The 18,692-nt window shown below is 40.5% G+C and overlaps 1 protein-coding gene across 2 annotated transcripts in view; it reads left to right on the forward strand.

Annotated features, from left to right (window-relative positions):
- The window catches only part of KCNH1 (potassium voltage-gated channel subfamily H member 1), a 440,309-nt gene that overhangs the window by 111,734 nt on the left and 309,883 nt on the right, over window positions 1-18,692 (forward strand). Inside the window, exon 6 of one of the 2 annotated variants that reach the window (XM_035280423.3) lies at window positions 10,419-10,892. In XM_035280423.3, the coding sequence (XP_035136314.1) occupies window positions 10,419-10,892 (474 nt within the window). The remainder of the gene's footprint in view (window positions 1-10,418; window positions 10,893-18,692) is intronic. The other variant, XM_035280424.3, reaches the window with a different exon arrangement.

Here is an 18,692-nt window from a genome sequence, read left to right on the forward strand (position 1 = left end):
CTAGTGCTGTATCATGAATGGGTGTTGGGTGTTGAATTTTTTTGAATGCTTTTTCTATATCAATTTATAAGGTTGTGTGATTTTTTTTTCATTAGCCTGTTAATATGATACATTATATGGCTTTTTAAAAAAAATATTGAGCCAGGCTCGCACTTCTGAAATGTACCCCCACATTTTTTTTTTAAGTGGCATGATTTTGCTTGGTTACCCAGGCTGGAGTGTGGTGCTGTGATCCTAGCTTACTGCAGCCTCGAACTTCTGGGCTCAAGTGATCCTCCTGCCTCAGCCTCCTGAGCAGCTAGTACTATAGGCATCCACCATCACTTGGCCTTTTTTTTTTTTTGTAGAGATGGGATCTTACTATGTTACCGAGGCTGGTCTTGAACTTCTGGCCTCAAACATCTTCTTACCTCAGCCTCTTAAAGTGCTGGGATTACAGGCCTGGGCCACCATGCCTGGCCTCATTCTTCTTATGTATTGCTGAATTCTGTTTGCTACTATTTGTTAAGGATATTTGTATCTATATTTATGAGGGCTGTTAGTCTGTAGTTTTCTTTTTTGTACTCTTTGATTTTGCGAATCAGGGTAACGCTAGTTTCACAAAATGAATTGAGAAATGTTCCCTCTGCTTCTATTTTCTTTTAGAGATTGTGTAGAATTGCTGTTAATTCTTCTTTAAATTTTGACACCATTATTTAGTAAAATCTTCTAGGAGTTTTAAAATTCTGAATTTGATTCCCTCACTAATTTTAGGGCTATTGGTGTGGTAGTTTGTTGGTTTTGAGGTCCATTTCATCTAGTCAAATTTATGTGTGTATAGTTGTTTGTAGCATTTCTTTATTATTTTTTTTATGTCTCTAGGGTTTATAGTGATACTCTTTTCCATTCTTAATACTGGTAATTTCTGTCTTTCTCTCTTTATTTTCAGTCTTGCTACAAAAACGGTTTGTTGATGTTATTCTATATTACTGATCTTTTCAAAGACCACCGATTTTCCCGTTTTCCTATTTTTAATTTCATTGATTTCTGCTCATTATGATTTCCTTCCTTCTACTTGCTTTAGTTTTATTTTAGGTTTTTTTTTTTTGGGTGTATTCTGGAGGTGGGAGCTTGGAATATTGATTTTTTTTTTTTTTTTTTGAGACGGAATTTCACTCTTGTCACCCAGGCTGGAGTGCAATGGCACGATCTCGTCTCACGGCAACCTCCGCCTCCTGGGTTCATTCAATTCTCCTGCCTCAGCCTCCCAAGTAGCTGGGATTACAGGCATGTGCCACCATGCCCAGCTAATTTTTGTATTTTTAGTAGAGATGGGGTTTCACCATGTTGATCAGGATGGTCTCGATCTCTTGAGCTCGTGATCCACCTGCCCCGGCCTCCCAAAGTGCTGGGATTACAGGCATTAGCTACCGCGCCTGGCCCGGAATATTGATTTAAGACTTTCTGTCTTAGGTAAACATGTAGTGATAAACATTTCCTTTTTTATACTACTTTTGCAGTTTCCCACTTGCATTTACGTTTTCATTGAGTTCAATAAAAGTTTCCCTTGCCACTTTATCTTTGGCCCATGAATTATTTAGAAGTGTGATATTTAGTTTCCAAGTGTTTGGATATTTTCCCATTATCTTTATTGATTTCTAGTGATTCCATTGTAGTTGAGAATACACTCTGGGGATCTTAATTGTTATATTTATTAAGGTTTATTTTATGGACTAGCATATGATCTGTCCTGAATACCATTCCATGTACACTTGTAAAGATTGCATTTTGCTCTTGTTGGGGAGAATATTCTATAAACACTGATTAAATCCTATTATTTGGTGGTATGTTGAGTTCTTCTATATCCTTGCTAGTTTTCTCCCTAGTTGCTCTATCAGTCGTTGAGAGAGGTGTACTGTGGGTCTGTTTCTTTTTTTGGTTTTATCAGGTTTTGCTTTACATATTTTGCAGTTCTTGTTTGGTACAAATATACCTCCGGATTGTTCTGTCTTCTTGGTGGAGTGATGCTTTTTATCATTATGTAATTTGCTTTTCTCTCTCTATTGTTTAGATACTTTCTGTTACAGAACAGCAATTATAGGATAATTTCTAGTGTTTTATCTTCAAGTTAAAGTTCACTAATTTTTTATAGAGGGGGTCTCAGTATGTTGCTCAGGCTGGCCTTGAACTTCTGAGTTCAAGTGATCCTCTTACATTGGCCTTCAAAGTGTTAGGATGACCACATGAGCCACTGTGCCTGGCCTCATTTTGTTTTGGAGTCTATTCATTGGATTTTAAAATATTTGTTACTATATTTTCTGGTTCTAAAACTTCCACTTGGTTCCTTATATCCTCTTTGCTGAGACTTTCTATTTTTTTCAAGCTTGCCCCTGATTGCTTGTTAAAGCACTTTTTGATGGCTGTTCAAAAACTTTTGTCTGATATTTCTGATACATCATTTTGTGTTGGCATCTATTGATTATGTGTTTTTCATTCTATTTGACATCTTCCTGGTTCTTGGTATAATGAATGCATTTTTTAATTGAAAGTTGGGGATTTGGGTATTGTTTTGAGACTCTGGATCTTTTTTAAAGTTTGCATTTTAGGTTTAACATTTATATGGCAGAGGAAGAGGAAGGCATCCTCTTACTTTTGTCAGGTTGGGGTAAACATACAGGTTGCCCACTCAGCTTCCATTGGCACCTGAATAGGGTGCTTCTCCTTGTTACTGCTGGGTAGAGATAGGAATTCCAGCTCCCCACTAAGTTTACATTGATACCTCTCTGGGTTGTAGGCGATGGAGGTGACCTCATGACTGCTGGGCAGTGGTGAAAATCCCAACTCTCTTCTAGGCCTCCTCTGACCATCCATCCCACTGAAGAGGAAAAGGGGCACCTCATTACTGCTAGGTGGAGGTGGCATTGTGTGGAAGTCCATGCTCCTTACTGGGCCTTTTCTGGTTGGAATATCTCAGTAGGAGAGGAGATGGGAGATTGGGTGCTTCATTACAGCCTAAGAAAGGGGTAGTCTAGGTTTTCTTACTATGCCCTTGCTGGCTTAGCTGAGGGGGGGTGGGGGCACATGATTTTTCTGTGGTATGTGGTTATAGTAGAGAGATTATTATCTAACAACTTTCTGTCTTTTGAGGCTGCCCATTTCCCAGTCCTTTTGATTGGAGAGAATGGGCTTTTGTGGGGATTTGTGTTTTTTTTTTGTCTGTACTCCTTGGAGTTTCCAGGTTGCTGGCTTATTCTGCTCCAAGTCAGGAATATATGAGGCAAAAAGAAAACCCAGGGAACTTACCACTGTGTCATTCCTAGAAAGTTTGCTTTCTTTTCTCCACCTTTCAGAGTTGTCCTATATTTGTTTTAGATACAATGAGCAAGGCTTTTAGTTGCACTTGGAGGGAGGAATAGGGAAAAGTATGTCTACTCTATCTTTCCAGAAATGGAAGTCCTATTCAGTTCATTTTTTTGCTGTATTTTTTTTATGGTGAAAAGATATACATATGTTTAGAATTAGCTAGCTGGACTCAGTTTAGATGATCCCAATTTTGTTGGCAACATCCAAAGCATCGTAATCAGGAGCCAGTGGAACATACGTCTTCTTCTCTCCATCAGGCCGAATTAGGGTGTTGACCTTGGCCACATCCATGTCATCGAGCTTCTTCACAGCCTGTTTGTCTGGTGCTTGTTGGCTTTAACATCCACAGTGAACACAAGTGTGTTGTTGTCTTCTATCTTCTTCATGGCAGACTCAGTGGTCAGCGGAAACTTGATGATAGCATAGTGGTCAAGCTTGTTTCTCCTGGGGGTGCTCTTCTGAGGATATTTGGGCTGCCACCGAGTCGCAGTATCTTGGGCCACCAGAAGGTGGGTGATGTGTGGATCTTCTTTATTTTTTTTATTTTTTTAATTTTTGAGACGGAGTTTCACTGTTGTTACCCAGACTGGAGTGCAATGGCACGATCTCAGCTCACTGCAGCCTCCGCCTTCTGGGTTCAAGCAATCCTCCTGCCTCAGCCTCCCAAGTAGCTGGGACAACAGGCGTGCACCACCATGCCCAGCTAATTTTTGTATTTTTAGTAGAGACGGGGTTTCACCTTGTTGACCAGGATGGTCTCGATCTCTTGACCTCGTGATCCACCCGCCTCGGCCTCCCAAAGTGCTGGGATTATAGGCGTGAGCCACCGCGCCCGGCCGGATCTTCTTTTTTTGTGTGTGTGGCCACGGACACCTTTCAATACTGCCTTCTTGGCCTTTAAAGCCTTCACTTCCTTCGGCTTTAGAAGGGCCAGGAGCTTCCTCTTTGCTTTCAGTGCCATGTTGTGAAAAGGGTCTATTTGCTGTATTCTTAAAGGCCAAACTTCTTTCTTGCCTGAGGTCTCAGAATCTAAGCTTCCTTAATCACACTCATGTTATATCCTTTTCATAGGGAGAGAAATTAAAATCTCAAGTGTAGGGAGGAGTGCACTGATGGGAGCAGTGGAAAGAGTTCCTCTACCCAAAGATGCACACTGAGCACTCTATGGATTTCTAGCTTTCCTTTGCTCCCTTTTAAGGGCTGGCATCAACCATAGGGGAAATGAGTATTCAAGTAATTTTACATTTACTAAAGGGTCTTCAACCTCTAGAGGTAACAAGAAGTTCCCGTGACACAAGAGGGAGTTTTACCTAGAGATTTATAAGAACCTGTAAGTGGCACAGAGAAACAGCTGAGTCCCTTCCAGCCTGGCTTGGTATGAGAAGGCAAAGCTTGTTGCCTTTGACTAATGGGGGCAAAACCCATTGGTGATTCTCTTCTGGAGCCAGCCTTCTCTGGACTTCTTCCTGCACTAAGTCTGCTTTCTTAAAAGCCTAAGTTACTCAGGGAAATATAACCTTGATGTGGAACAGCATGTGTTTTGAGTCTAGTTAGATCTGGTTTGTGATACTGTCTGCATCTCTTGCTATCTGTATGACCTTAGAGTTCACTCATTCACTTAGAAACAGTCCTGTAGTGCCTACTCTGGGCCAGCCATCGTGCTGGGCTCATGCAATGTGGTAGTTGGTATTCTTTGTTGCTCTTTTTTTTCTTTTCTTTCTAGAAAGTCCAGTTAGCTATACTTCTGAAATATTAATATGTCCAAAATTGGACTGCTTTTCTCTATCATCTCATCGTTTTCTCTGTTATAACAAGTACCCTGATTCTGTTCTTCCCTCAGTCCTTTGTCCCAACTCATTACAAAGCAGGCAGGGCCATCTTTTGCAAAAATGCATCAGATTATTATTCTTTTATCTAAAACTCTCTAGTTACACCCAGCCATGCATAAAATAAAATCGAACACCTCCCTATATCCCCCTGGGTCCTGCGTGGTCTGGTTTCTGCTTTCCTTTCAGAGCTCATCTAGCATCTTCTCCCTCGCCTCCTCCCACTCACTGTGCTTCAGCCACACTGGACTTCTTTCTTTTCCTGATAATATCAAGCTTATTTCAACCTAGGGTTAATACATCCCGGTTCTGCTCTTTGCCTAGGATAATTTTTCCATACAATGTTGAATGGCTGATTCTTTGTCGTCATTCAGGTTTCAATTCAAACACTCTCCCTCTCTTACTCAGGTCACATTTTATCAAATCACAGTGCTCTCCCTGCCCTAGTCTTATTTAGTGATTATCACAATTTGAAATGATCTTGATTTGTCTCCTAGACTGAGCCGCATAAGAACAGGCATCATGCTGTTTCCTTCACTGCTGCACATCCAGTGCCTAGAACAGTTCCTTGCACGGAGCAATAGATATATTTAAAAATTTTTAATTGATACCTAATAATTATATGTGTTTATGGGATAGTTATGGTATTTTGATACATATATGCAGAATGTAATGATCAAATTGGAGTAATTGAGGTCTCCATCACCTGAAACATTTTTCATTTCTTTGTGCTAGAAACATTCTAGATCCTCTTTTCTAGTTATTTTGAAATATATAGTGAATTATTATTCTATTCACTACTATGCTATAGAACATTATTTCTCCTATGAAATACTAATTTTAAAACTGATTTTTACTGCTGCACATTAGATGTATATATTTTGGGGGTACATGTAATAGGTTGATAAATTTATATGATCAAATCAGGGGAATTAGGATATCCATTACCTTAAATATTTATCTGATTTTTCACTCTAGGTGAAATTTTGTACCAATTAACCAACCCCTCCCTATCACAGTCTCCCCCTGTATAATTCCCAGCCTCTGGTAACCACTCTTCTATTCTATTCTACTCTCTACTTCAAGGAGGGCAGCTTTTTAAGCTCTCATATATGAGAGGAACATGTGCTATTTGCCTTTCTGTGCCTGGATTATTTCATTTAACATAGTATCCTCCAGGGTTATTCATGTTGCTGCAAGTGACAGGATTTCTTTTTTTTGTGGCCAAATAATATTCTATCATGTGTGTATGTATCCATTAATATTTTGTTTATCCATTCCTCTGTCAGTGGACACTTAGGTTGATTCCATATCTTGGCTACTGTGACTAAGGCTGCAGTAAACATGGGAGTGCCAATAGCTCTTTGACATACTGATTTCCTTTCCTTTGGATATATACCCGCCATTGGGATTGCTGGATCATATGGTAGTTCTATTTTTAGTTGTTCGAGGAACCTCAATATGTTTTGCATAATGGCTGTATTGATTTACATCCCACCAACAGTATGTAATAATTCCCTTTCTTCTGCATCCTCACCAGCATTTTCTTTTAAATGGAGACAGAGTCTCCCTTGACAGATGAACAGTTTGCAGATATTTTCTGTCATTCTGCAGGTTGTCTCTTCACTCTGGATTGTTTCCTTTGTTGTGCAGAAGCTTTTCAGCTTGATGTAATCCTTTTTGGCTATTTTTGTTTTGGTTGCATGTACTTTTGAGGTTTACCTTAAAAATCTTTGTCCACAAATTATGCAGCAATCAAAAATGATGAGTTTGTGTCCTTTATAGGGACATGGATGAATCTGGAGAACATCATTCTCAGCAAACTGACACAAGAACAGAAAATGAAACGCCGCATATTCTCACTCATAGGCGGGTGATGAAAAATGAGAACACATGGACACAGGGAGGGGAGCACTGCACACTGGGGTCTATTGGGGGAATAGGGGAGGGACAGTGGCAGGGGGAGCTGGGGAGGGATAGCCTGGGGAGAAATGCCAAATGTGGGTGAAGGGGAGGAAGGCAGCAGAACACACTGCCACGTGTGTACCTATGCAACTATCTTGCATGTTCTGCACATGTACCCCAAAACCTAAAATGCAATAAAAAAAAATCTTTGTCCAGTCCAATGTCCAGTCCAACTTTGGAGAGTTTCCCCAAAGTTTTATTTTAGTGATTCCATAGTTTGAGGTTTAAGCTTTTAATCCATTTTAATTTGATTTTTGAGTATGAGAAGAAATAGGGGTCTAATTTCATTTTTCTGCATATGGATATCCAGTTTTCCCAGCACCATTTGTTGAAGAGACTGTCCTTTCTCAATGTATGTTCTTGGCACCTTTGTAAAAAAATGAGTTCACTGTAGATACATGGATTTATTTCTGGGTTCTCTATTCTGTTCCATTGGTCTATGTGTCTGTTTTTATGCCACCACTGCTGTTTTGGTTGCTATAACTCTGTAGTATATAATTTGAAGCCAGGTAATGTGATTCCTCTAGTTTTGTTCCTTTTGCTCAGGATAACTTTTGCCATTTTGCATTTTTTGTGATTCCAAATACATTTTAAGATTAATTTTTCTATATCTGTGAAGAGTGTCATGGGTATTTTAATAGGAATTGCATTGAATCTGTAGACTGCTTTGGGTAGTTGGACATAGCAATAGTTTTAATTCTCCTAATCCATGAACATGAAATAATTTTTCCTTTTTTTGTGTCCTCTTCAATTTCTTGTCTCAATGTTTTATAGGTTTATTTGTAGAGAGTTTTCTACTCTTTGGTTAAATTTATTCCTAGACACTTAATTAATTACTTTTTGTAGCTATTGTTAATGGAATTGCTTCCTTGATTTCATTTTCAGATTGTTTGCTATTGTTATATGGAAATGCTGTAACTGGAAATGGTTTTTGTATGTTGATTCATGTATCCTGCAACTTCAGTGAATTTGTTTACCAGTTCTAACAGGGGCGTGTGTGTGTGTCTGTGTGTGTGTGTGTGTGTGTGTGTAATCTTTTTCTCTAAATATATGATATGTCTGCAAACAGAGGCAGTTTGACTTCCTCTTTTTCAATTTGGATGCCCTTTATTTCTCTCTCTTGCTGAAGTGTTCTGTCTGGGACCTGTAGTGCTGTGTTGAATAACGCTGGTTAAAATGGGCATTCTTGCCTTGTTCCAGATCTTGAAGGAAAGGCTTTCAACTTTTTCCTATTCAGTATGATGTTAGTTGTGGTTTTGTCATGTAAGGTCTTTTTTTTTTTATTTTTAGATTTTTTTTTGTTTCCATAGGTTATTGAGAAACAGGTGGTTGTTTAGTTACATGAGTAAGTTCTTTAGTGGTGATCTGTGAGATTTTGGTGCACCCATCATCCAAGCAGTACATACTGAACCCAATTTGTAGTCTTTTATCCCTCGCCCCCTTCCTACCCTTTCCCCAAAGTCTGTTGTCATTCTTATGCCTTTGCATCCTCATAGCTTAGCTCCCACTCATGAGCGAAAATGTACAGTGTTTGGTTTTCCATTTCTGAGTTACTTAGAATAATAGTCTCCAATCTCATGCAGGTTGCTGTGAATGTAAGGCATTTATTTTGAGTATCTTTCTTCTATACCTAACTTGTTGAGAGTTTTAATCATTAAGGGATATTGAATTTTATTAAATGCTTTTTTCTGCATCTATTGAGATGATCGTTTTTTCCCCCATACTGCTGATGTGATGTATCATGTTTGTTCATTTGTGTGTGTTGAGTCATTTCACCTCTGGATAAATTGCAGTTGATTATAGTGTATACACTTTTTTGATGTTCTATTGGATTCAGTTTGCTAGTGTTTTGTTGAGAATTTTGTATGTATGTTCATCAGGAATATTAACCTGTAGTTTTCTTTTTTCATTTTGCCCTGGTCTGGTTTTGGTGTCAGGGTCGTGCTGACCTCATAGATTGAGTTTGGAAGAATGCCCTCCTCTTCAGTTTTTTAAAAATAATTTGAGAATAACTGGTACTAGTTATTCTTTAAAACTTTGGTAAAATTCAGCATTGAAGCCATCTGGTCCTGGGCTTTGCTTTGATGGGGGATTTTTTTTTTAAATTACTGATTCAATTAATCTTATTTCTTGTTATTGGTCTGTTTCAGTTTTCTATTTCTTCTTGATTTCAATCTTGGTAGGTTGTGTGTGTTAGGAATTTATCCATTTCCTGTAAGTTTTCCAATTTGTTGTCATATGATTATTCATAATAACCTTTAATGATCCTTTGTATTTGTGTGGTATCTCTTGTAATATTTCCTTTTTCATTTTGAATTTTATTTGGAGTTTCTTTTTCTTAGTCTAGCTAAAGGTTTGTGTTTTTTTTTATGTTTTCAAAAACCAAACTTGTCATTTTATTAATCTTTTGTATTTTTGTCTCAATTTTGTTTATTTTGGCTCAATTTTGTTTCTTTCCTTCTTCTAATTTTGGATTTGGTTTGTTCTTGCTTTTCTAGTTTCTTGAGGTACATTGTTAGGTTGTAAGGTTGTTTACTTGAAATCTTTTTACTTCTTTGATGTAGGCATTTATTGTTATAAATTTCTCTCTTAGTATTGCTTTTGCTGTATCCCATACATTTTTGATATGTTGTATTTCCATTTTCATTTATTTTAAGACATTTTAAAATTTCCTTCTTAATTTCTGAATTGACCCACTGGTCATTCAGGAGCATGTTTAATTTCCAGGTATTTATAAAGTTTCCCAAGTTCCACGTGTTGTTGATTTCAGTTTACTTCCACTGTGGTCAGGAAAGATTATTGACATGAATTTGATTTAAGAAACTTGTTAACACTTGTTTTGTCATCTCATACATAGTCTGTCCTGGAGAATGTTCCATGTGCTGATGAGAAGAATGTGTATTCTGCAGCTGTTGGATGAAATCAAAGCAATTAATACTTACTGAATAAAAAGCTGCTTAATCTTTTTGACCTCCAATTTCTCACTTGTCTCACAGAATAATTGGCTAATAGAACAAAGTTGTATTTAGAATTGAGATACCAAATGTATGTACAATGTTTCATACAATACTTGGCTCACAGCCAAATAGAAGTTTGTAATTGTTTCATTATGATTATTTCTATTATGATGTTCACTTTCATTCTCCTATACTCCTCTCATACCTGTTATTGTACCTAACGATTTATCCAGAGTATTGTGATCAATTGTTAATCACAGATGCTGACTGGTTAGACAGGTGCAATTAAATCCTAACTTAGTTCTCTCCGTCATGTTTTTCTGTACAGGTCCTACAGCTGGGCTCAGACATCCTTCCCCAGTATAAGCAAGAGGCACCAAAGACTCCACCTCACATCATCTTACATTACTGTGTTTTTAAGACCACGTGGGATTGGATCATCTTGATCTTGACCTTCTATACAGCCATCTTGGTCCCTTATAATGTCTCCTTCAAAACCAGGCAGAACAATGTGGCCTGGCTGGTTGTTGATAGCATCGTGGATGTTATCTTTTTGGTGGACATTGTGCTCAATTTTCATACCACCTTTGTTGGACCAGCAGGGGAGGTGATTTCTGACCCCAAACTTATCCGCATGAACTACCTGAAGACATGGTTTGTGATTGACCTTCTGTCCTGTTTACCATATGATGTCATCAACGCTTTTGAGAACGTGGATGAGGTTAGTGCCTTTATGGGTGATCCAGGGAAGATTGGTTTTGCTGATCAGATTCCACCACCACTGGAGGGGAGAGAGAGTCAGGTACATCCCTCAAATCTCAGACCTTGTTGTCATGTCTTTAAAACGGAATTAAATGTGGGTGGTCAACAGAAGAATAATTCAATGGGTGGGAAATAGCATGACTGATGTCTAGAACGGAGGGAGCATGCTCGATAGACACCCTTGCCTGCTCTTCCCATCCTTTGGCAGTTTGGAGGCCCTGCATGACAGTGAATGGGTGTGGAAGAGACCAAAGGCTATTACTCCACGTGGAGTGTAAGCCACTGGCTCAGGAGTGGTGGGCCTGCAGCAGCAGGCATGCATGGCCACTGCATTGCAAGTCTTCTACTGAGTATGTAGTTGCTGAGTGTCTACCTGTAGATTATTCTAATTATGCAGACTTTTCTTTTATCTGCTGCTGACTTTTGGCTGTTTCATAACCAATTAACTCCTGGTAACAGGAATACCATTTTCCTGAAAGTTTGCTTTTCCTTTTTTCTGTTAAGTTTTGAGATAAGTTATTTCTTTGCTAAAATGAGTTGGGAGACAACCACACACTGAGGTAGTCAGGCACCAGCTTGTGGTTAAGAGGAGCAGTGTTGTTTTTGGATTACACTTCTGTTTTAGTCCATTTTTGTGTTGCTATAGAGAAATACCTGAGGCAGGGTAATTTATAAAGGAAAACCAAAATTCCAATGGCTGGAAAATTCAGGACTGGGTATATTCATGGTGGAAGGTGAAGTGGGGAGCCAGCTTGTTCAGAGATCAGCGGATAAGAGAGCAAGTGAGAGACAGGAGGGGGAGGTGCCAGGCTCTGTGTAACAACCTGCTTTTGTGGGAATTAATGGAGTGAGAATCATCCCACTTCTCCGAGAGAGGATATTAATCTGTCCAAGAGGATCCACCCCCATGACTCAAACACCTCTCATTAGAGGCCCTATTTCCAGCACCAGAGATCGGATTTCAACATGAGGTTTGGAAGAGAAAAACATTCAAACTAGAGCAACTGTTTTCAATTGTTAGTCCAACAGGCAATGGATGAAAGTAAAGGAAGCTAAATTCCCCATAAATGTGTTGGAATTAGGACATGCTCTAAGTCATTTACTGAATGGGCCTGGGACAGGTAGCAGGTAGGGCCACTGAGCTGATTAAGGTGATTGTCTTTGAAAAAGTGATGACGTCAAGTCATTGCAAAGAAAAATGTCCGATTCTTATCTAGTTAGTGTTCTATGGGAATTGCCCTTCCTTTTTCATACTCCTAGTTGACATTCCAGTTGGACTAAGATAAGGCAATTATTTGGCAAGTCTCCAGCCTTGTTCATCTGGGGCTCCCAAGGTCTCAGTCTGGCTGGGTTGTGTGGGTAATCTAGGAAGCCACCTGGAAACTAAGCTGAAGCAAGACACATTTCAGAGCTAAAGCGCTCATAGGACTCAGGTTTGAGAATGTTAGAAGGAACAGCCTGCTCCCTGCCAGGATGTCAAAATCTGGCCACTGACTCCATGTCTTACTGGTGGCGTAATGATGCCTCTCTGCCTTTAGATCAGTACCAGTGGTGGGCGGGACAACAGCCTTTTCTCTGGGAGAACAGAACTATTACCACTTCTCTTTCCAGCATTTCTACCAAATGCTGCCAATGTAGAGATGGAAGGAGAGAATTTGGAAGCTCAGATGCTCTAGATTCAGAACAACCCATGCTTGTATCTGTGTGGTGGGTTTTAAAATACTTTAAAATCCCAAGGACTAACTCTCTGGGGTGGCTTGTGTGAATTTTATAGGGGGAAGAAATGAGTCAAGAGTGATCATTTACAAGAGCAGAATCATACCTAACATGAACATTGGGGTTCTTAAATGAGATTTTTTTTTTTTTTTTGAGACAGAGTCTCGCTCTGTCACCCAGGCTGGAGTGTAGTGGCATGATCTCCTCTTACTGCAATCTCCGCCTCCTGGGTTCAAGCAGTTCTCCCGCCTCAGACTCCTGAGTAGCTGGGATTACAGGCATGTGACACTATGCCCAGCTAATTTTTGTATTTTTAGTTTCACCATGTTGGCCAGGCTGGTCTTGAACTCCTGACCTTAAGTGATCCTCCTGCCTTGGTCTCCCAAAGTGCTGGGATTACAGGTGTGAGCCACCACTCTTAGCCTGCAAATGAGAATTTTAGTACATTTTGGGAATGATATTTTTCTCTGTGAGCACATTTTTAGAAATCTTAGGAAAATAGGATCATTTTGGCTTAGGTAATTCAAATTATCTGAATGTAAAATAGCTTAAACACATGGAAAGTGAAATTTAGCTTTAAAAACACATTGGCTTTTAAAATAAACCATTTTCTATTTAGAGTAATGGCACTAAAATTTTGCAGATAAATACAACAGTTCTCCAGCTTCCACAAATTCTTATTAAAAATTGGCAGAACTATAAACACATATGTAAATGCGTCAATTACCTGGTAGGTGAACAGAGCAGAGTGCTTCTCCCCAGGGACGGAGTGCCAAACCGACAGTGTATGTTGGGTTGGAACTCCTTTGCCGTTATTTGTAAGTACACCTGACGGTGGTTTCTGATTTATAGATTCATGAAATAGATTGGTTAAGAGGAAAAATGTCAGTTATCTGTAGCTTTCTCATTAGTAAAGGCCTTAGTAGCAAAGCTCTTGGTCATAAATGATAGTATAAATAGTAAGGGTTACAGCTATTGTGTACTTCTGTAAGACATGATTTTATATTTGTTACTTTCTTTTAAAGCTTTGGCTAACACCCCAAATAATAGCCTTTCATAACAACTGGAGGTGTGGAGGGAGATCATTGTGAGGAAGGGGAAGATTTGGCTTTTAGTTCTCTTGGTGTCACCTGTTAGAACAGCTGGGATCCTTGTGCATGTGATTTAGTCTTCCTGGATCATGGTTTTCCTATCTACAGTCTTGGGGATAACACTACTCTACCTGCCTGTGGGCACAGCATTTGGACAGTGGATTATTTGAGTTTCCTGGCAGCTCCAAAAACTGAAGTCTGGTGAATGCTAAATCTCATCTGCATTAGTCTCATCTCCAGAAGCTTACTGTAGGAACAAGAGGCCTAGCATCCTGACCTCTTTCTTGTTATTGGGGTGGGAGGAAAACAAGGTAGGGGGTGGGAACACTTAGCAGGTGATAAGTAGACCCACTTGAGGTCACAGCCTGACAGGACCATGGAGGTCTTACAGTTCAACCTTCTTAATTCGCAAGTAAGAAAAAAAGACTCAGAGGGGAAATGATTCACTCAAGATCGAATAACATATCATATAATCACTGTAATAATGAGTTCCCTTCTGGCTCTTCTTATTCCTAATAGCAACAGATTTTTATAAAGTAGGAGCAAAACACTTAATGAAGGACAGTTGAGTCAAAACTGACCAGGAAGCTTCTGATGTGTGTGGCTCACTCCTTGGCTTGGCTGAATGTGGTGGGGTAGTTGGGCATGGGTTCTGGTGGGGGTAAATGGGGGTGTGCAGCTACATTTTCCCCAAGGCATCTGTGTTGGGGATGAGATGGCCAGTTAAAGATGCTTGCCAAGGGACAGACCCAGCACAGTTTCCCAGGCATAGTCCTTTAGTGAAACGACACCATTACATTAGTGGGAACGAAGGGCTGATGCTGGTTAGAGGATGTTGGAGAGCCCGTGAAGGGCACCCCAGCTTTTGAACCTGGATTAGGCTGAGGGAAAATCCCTTGTTGGAGAATTCTGATTAATGGCTTAGTGGCTTCATAAATTCACCACATGCTCTCTTCTTACCTGTGATCTGTTTTGGAGTTACTAATCTAAGATTACAGGTCCCTGTGCTCTAGGTTCTTTCTCTGGGGGAGTGTGCAGAGAAAGGAAATTGACCCATTTCTCATAAAAAATACATATGGAGCTAACTGAATCATCTTTAGTGTTCTCAAAATTATACCGATGAACTTGTGTGCCAGTGGAGACCACCAAAGAAGGACATGAGCTGTGCTGGCTTTGCCATCTGTGTGTATGTGTGGAGAGGGAGTAGGGAGTTCTTGAAGTGAAAAGATTAGAGCCACGCAAAGCCTGGGTCAAAAAAGAACTGGGGTAAATTGTTAAAGTCTGCAGTTGTGAATTCAGCCCTGTGGATATAGCCCATCTCCATGATTTATGCCACGCAAATGATCCCTTTGGCTAAACTTGTTTCACTTATGTAGATGGGCTACATTTGCGTCATTCTCCAGTCTGTTGGTAATAATCTGTTTTGGAGGCTGTTTGAGAATATGTTTGCACATTAGTTAAACTGGTTAGAGGACAAAAGATCTGGAATCTGAGCAAACTAAGTCTTGGAAAGGGTATGTCAAAGCAAAAGCTAAATGAATCTCTTTCAAGTGCTGAGTGGATTGTTGGGCTAGTCTGCTCCATGTGTTAAAAATTGAATTATTATTGACAAAACAGATTTACTCCCCTAAGGAAACTTACTGCTTACTGCGATTGACATGTAAAAATGCATGCAAAGGGGAGAATGGGGCTGCTGTCTCCCAGGTGACAGTGCTGGTGCCCTGGAGCCTGAAGGTGGCCAAGAGCTTCCTTCTATCCCTGGTCCTGTAACCTCAGACAGCAGCACAACCAGCTAGTGCCAGTGATGTAGCTGACACTTGCCAAGAGCTCACTCTCATGGGAGATACTCGTCTTCTGGCAGAACAGGAGCAACATGTGCCAATGAAAAGATGGTAGCATTGGCAAGTTTTCCTTTATCTTGTGATTTTAACTTTCCCAAACACTCACACAGATCACCTTTATCCTAACTGTGTGTGGCAGTGAAGAAACTGCACTGAACTAGGAGGCTGGCAATTTGTTACCCAAGTGGGACTTTGCCACCCAGCCGTGCAACCTTGTGAAACTAACTTCATCTCCCTCAACTTAGTTTGCCTCACCTGTGTGATGAGCTCACTCCAGCTCTAACCTTCTGTGGCCTGAGAGCAGGTATTATCCCAGTTTTGCAGATGAGAAGAAATGGGCAGTTTGTCCTCTTGCCTAATGGTAGCTGTTTTGAGGTAGTGAAACTGGACGCTAGTCTCCTGACTCCTAGGCTTCTGCTTTCTCCTGCAGGTCATGCCCTCTCATCAGAGAATCTGGAAGCCGAGGAACCAAGCTGTGCATTTCAGTCCCTAGGCCCCTTCTCTGACTCATTCCCTGGCATGGCCCCTGATGTTCCCCTCATTTTGGTGGATCTCTGTGACAGCTCGGGGGTGAGAGGTTTGAGTGGTCAGTCTGTGGTCACTGGTGCAGGTGTGTGGCGATGGATGGTGAGGGCAGAGGTCAGCAGTGACTCCAAGGTCTTGTTGCCTGCCCTGCTTATCTCTCCTGGATGAATGGCCTCACCTCTAGGCTCACTATTCCCTGCTCTTCCAGGCTTTCCTTGTCACTGATGCTGAAATCAAGTTGTACCAACGTTCATTGCTTATCTTGTTAATTTGTGGGTATCAGTCCTTACCTGTGGTTCTTTTTAGGTAGATGGCTAATTTTTCAGTTTTCACACAGGTGACTCCTCTTGCTGTCCAGCTGGAAGGAAACAGGTGGGAAGCCGCCAGGTCAAAATCATGAGATGACTAGGGCTTTTCTTCCCCTCTCAGTTCTAACAATACTGTATAGGCAGTCCTTGTGGGTCATAATAGCAACGTTTTTTTTATTAGTAGGCTTAATTTTTTTAGAGCTGTTTCAGTTAATAGAAACATGCAGTGGGATGTACGGAGACCACCCTCCCCTCCATTCCTTGCACACAGTTTCCTCTCTATTAACACTTTGCATTACTGTGGTACATTTGGTATCGTTGATAAGCCAATATTTGTACATTATTGTTAGCTAAAGGTCATATAGCATAGAGCCTATAGTTTACTTGAGGGTTCATTCTTTGGATTATACGTTCTGTAGGTTTGGACGAGTGTGTAATGATGCATATCCACCATTACAGGATCATATAGAGAAGTTTCAGTGCCTTAAACATCCCCTGTGCTCCACGTATTCATCCCCTACCCCAATTCCTGGAAACCACTCATCTCTTTACGCCATAGTTTTGCATTTTCAGATTTGTAACAGGAATCATACAGCATGTGGTCTTTCAGGTTGGTTTCTTTCACTTAGCAACATGCATGTAAGGTTATTCCATTTCTTTTCACTATAACTTTTTAAAAATTGTAGCATAATGTCCTATTGTATGGATGTATCATGATTTATGTAGCAATAGTTGAAAATCATTACCCTATAGTGTTGATTATTTCAATTCTCATCAGCACAGATCTGGGATCTCCTTCTGCTGTGGGTGTGACTTGGAGGGTGGAGAGGAGGTGAGACCCCGGGATGCAGGCTGGGCACTCCTAGCAGCCTGTGGTAGCTCCTGGGTAAAAACAACATTTCTCACAAGTCATTATGTCTGATAGTAAAATGGACAGAAAAACTAAATTGTACCAAAGTATCCTCACATTTCATTCTTTTTTCCTTGGCATTTCTATCTTTCATGTTTGCGCTATTTCTTCTATCCAATTATTTTGACGAAAAGAGGACAAAACCAGACACATGGTAGTTTTCACTCCAGTGCCTTGTTAGTGGCAGGAAGTGCTGTGGATGGGTGTGCTTCTCTTTTGATGAGTGTGATCTGCCAGCAGTGGCCAGGGGCTGAGTCTGTTTTCAGTGATGTTAGGGATGATGCCGCTGCCTTCATGCTGAAAATATTGTCCAGAACGTTTCCTTTGATTTATTTTATCAGTCTTTGTCCTGACTTGTGCTCACAGTGGGTGAAGGATTGTGGAGGAGACATGCCTCTTGTTAAAGCAGAGGCTTCACATGGGAGACTGGGCTATAGGTGCTGTGCCCTGCACAGGCACCCGAGTCATGATCCTACCTGGGGTGTGTATGTGTGGGAGCCAGGGAGTGGCTAGGGGAGCATTTTTTAACAGCAGTAAATTGATCCTGCGTGGCTTCCAGAAAGTATTGATTGGCTATGAAACTGTGATTCTAGAGTTAAAAAAACATAAAACCTGAAAACAAATCTCTCTGAGGCAATGAAAGGGTTCAACCATTGTGGAAGATAGTGTGGCAATTCCTCAAGGAACTAGAACCAGAAATACCATTTGACCCAGCAATCTCGTTATTGAGCATATATCCAAAGGAATATAAATCTTTCTGCTATAAAGACACATGCACATGTTTATTGAAGCACTACTCACAATAGCAAAGACTTGGAACCAACCCAAATGCCCATCAGTGATAGACTGGGCAAAGAAAATGTGGCACATATACACCATGGAATACTATGAAGCCATAAAAAAGGATGAGTTCATGTCCTTTGCAGGAACATGGATGAAGCTGGAAACTGTCATTCTTAGCAAACTAATGTAGGAACAGAAAACCAAACACCACATGTTCTCACTCTTAAGTGGTAGTTGAACGATGAGAACACATGGACATAGGGAGGGGAACATCACACACCAGGGTCTGTCAGGGGGTGGGGGGGTGGCTAGGGGAGAGATAGCATTAGGAGAAATACCTAATGTAGATGATGGATTGATCGGTACAGAAAACCACATGGCATGTGTATACCTACGTATCAAACCTGCATGTTCTGCACACGTATCCCAGAACTTAAAGTATAATAATAGAAGAGTTCTGCACTGTGAGAGGAGCAGAATACACTCAGCTGCTGTGTCTGACTCTCCGCTGTTGATTCACTGTCCTTCTCTCCCAGCATCCTCTCTGGGAGAGGCTTTAACCCAAGTTCTACTTTCTTTTAGTTCCCCACCAATTCTCAGCTCCTCTTTCAGGTTGGTTTTCCTTAAAGAAACGTAATTGACTTAAATGGCAGGGGATAGGGATAC

The sequence above is a fragment of the Callithrix jacchus genome, chromosome 19 (assembly GCF_049354715.1).
Source record: "Callithrix jacchus isolate 240 chromosome 19, calJac240_pri, whole genome shotgun sequence".
NCBI classification, from domain to species: domain Eukaryota; kingdom Metazoa; phylum Chordata; class Mammalia; order Primates; family Cebidae; genus Callithrix; species Callithrix jacchus.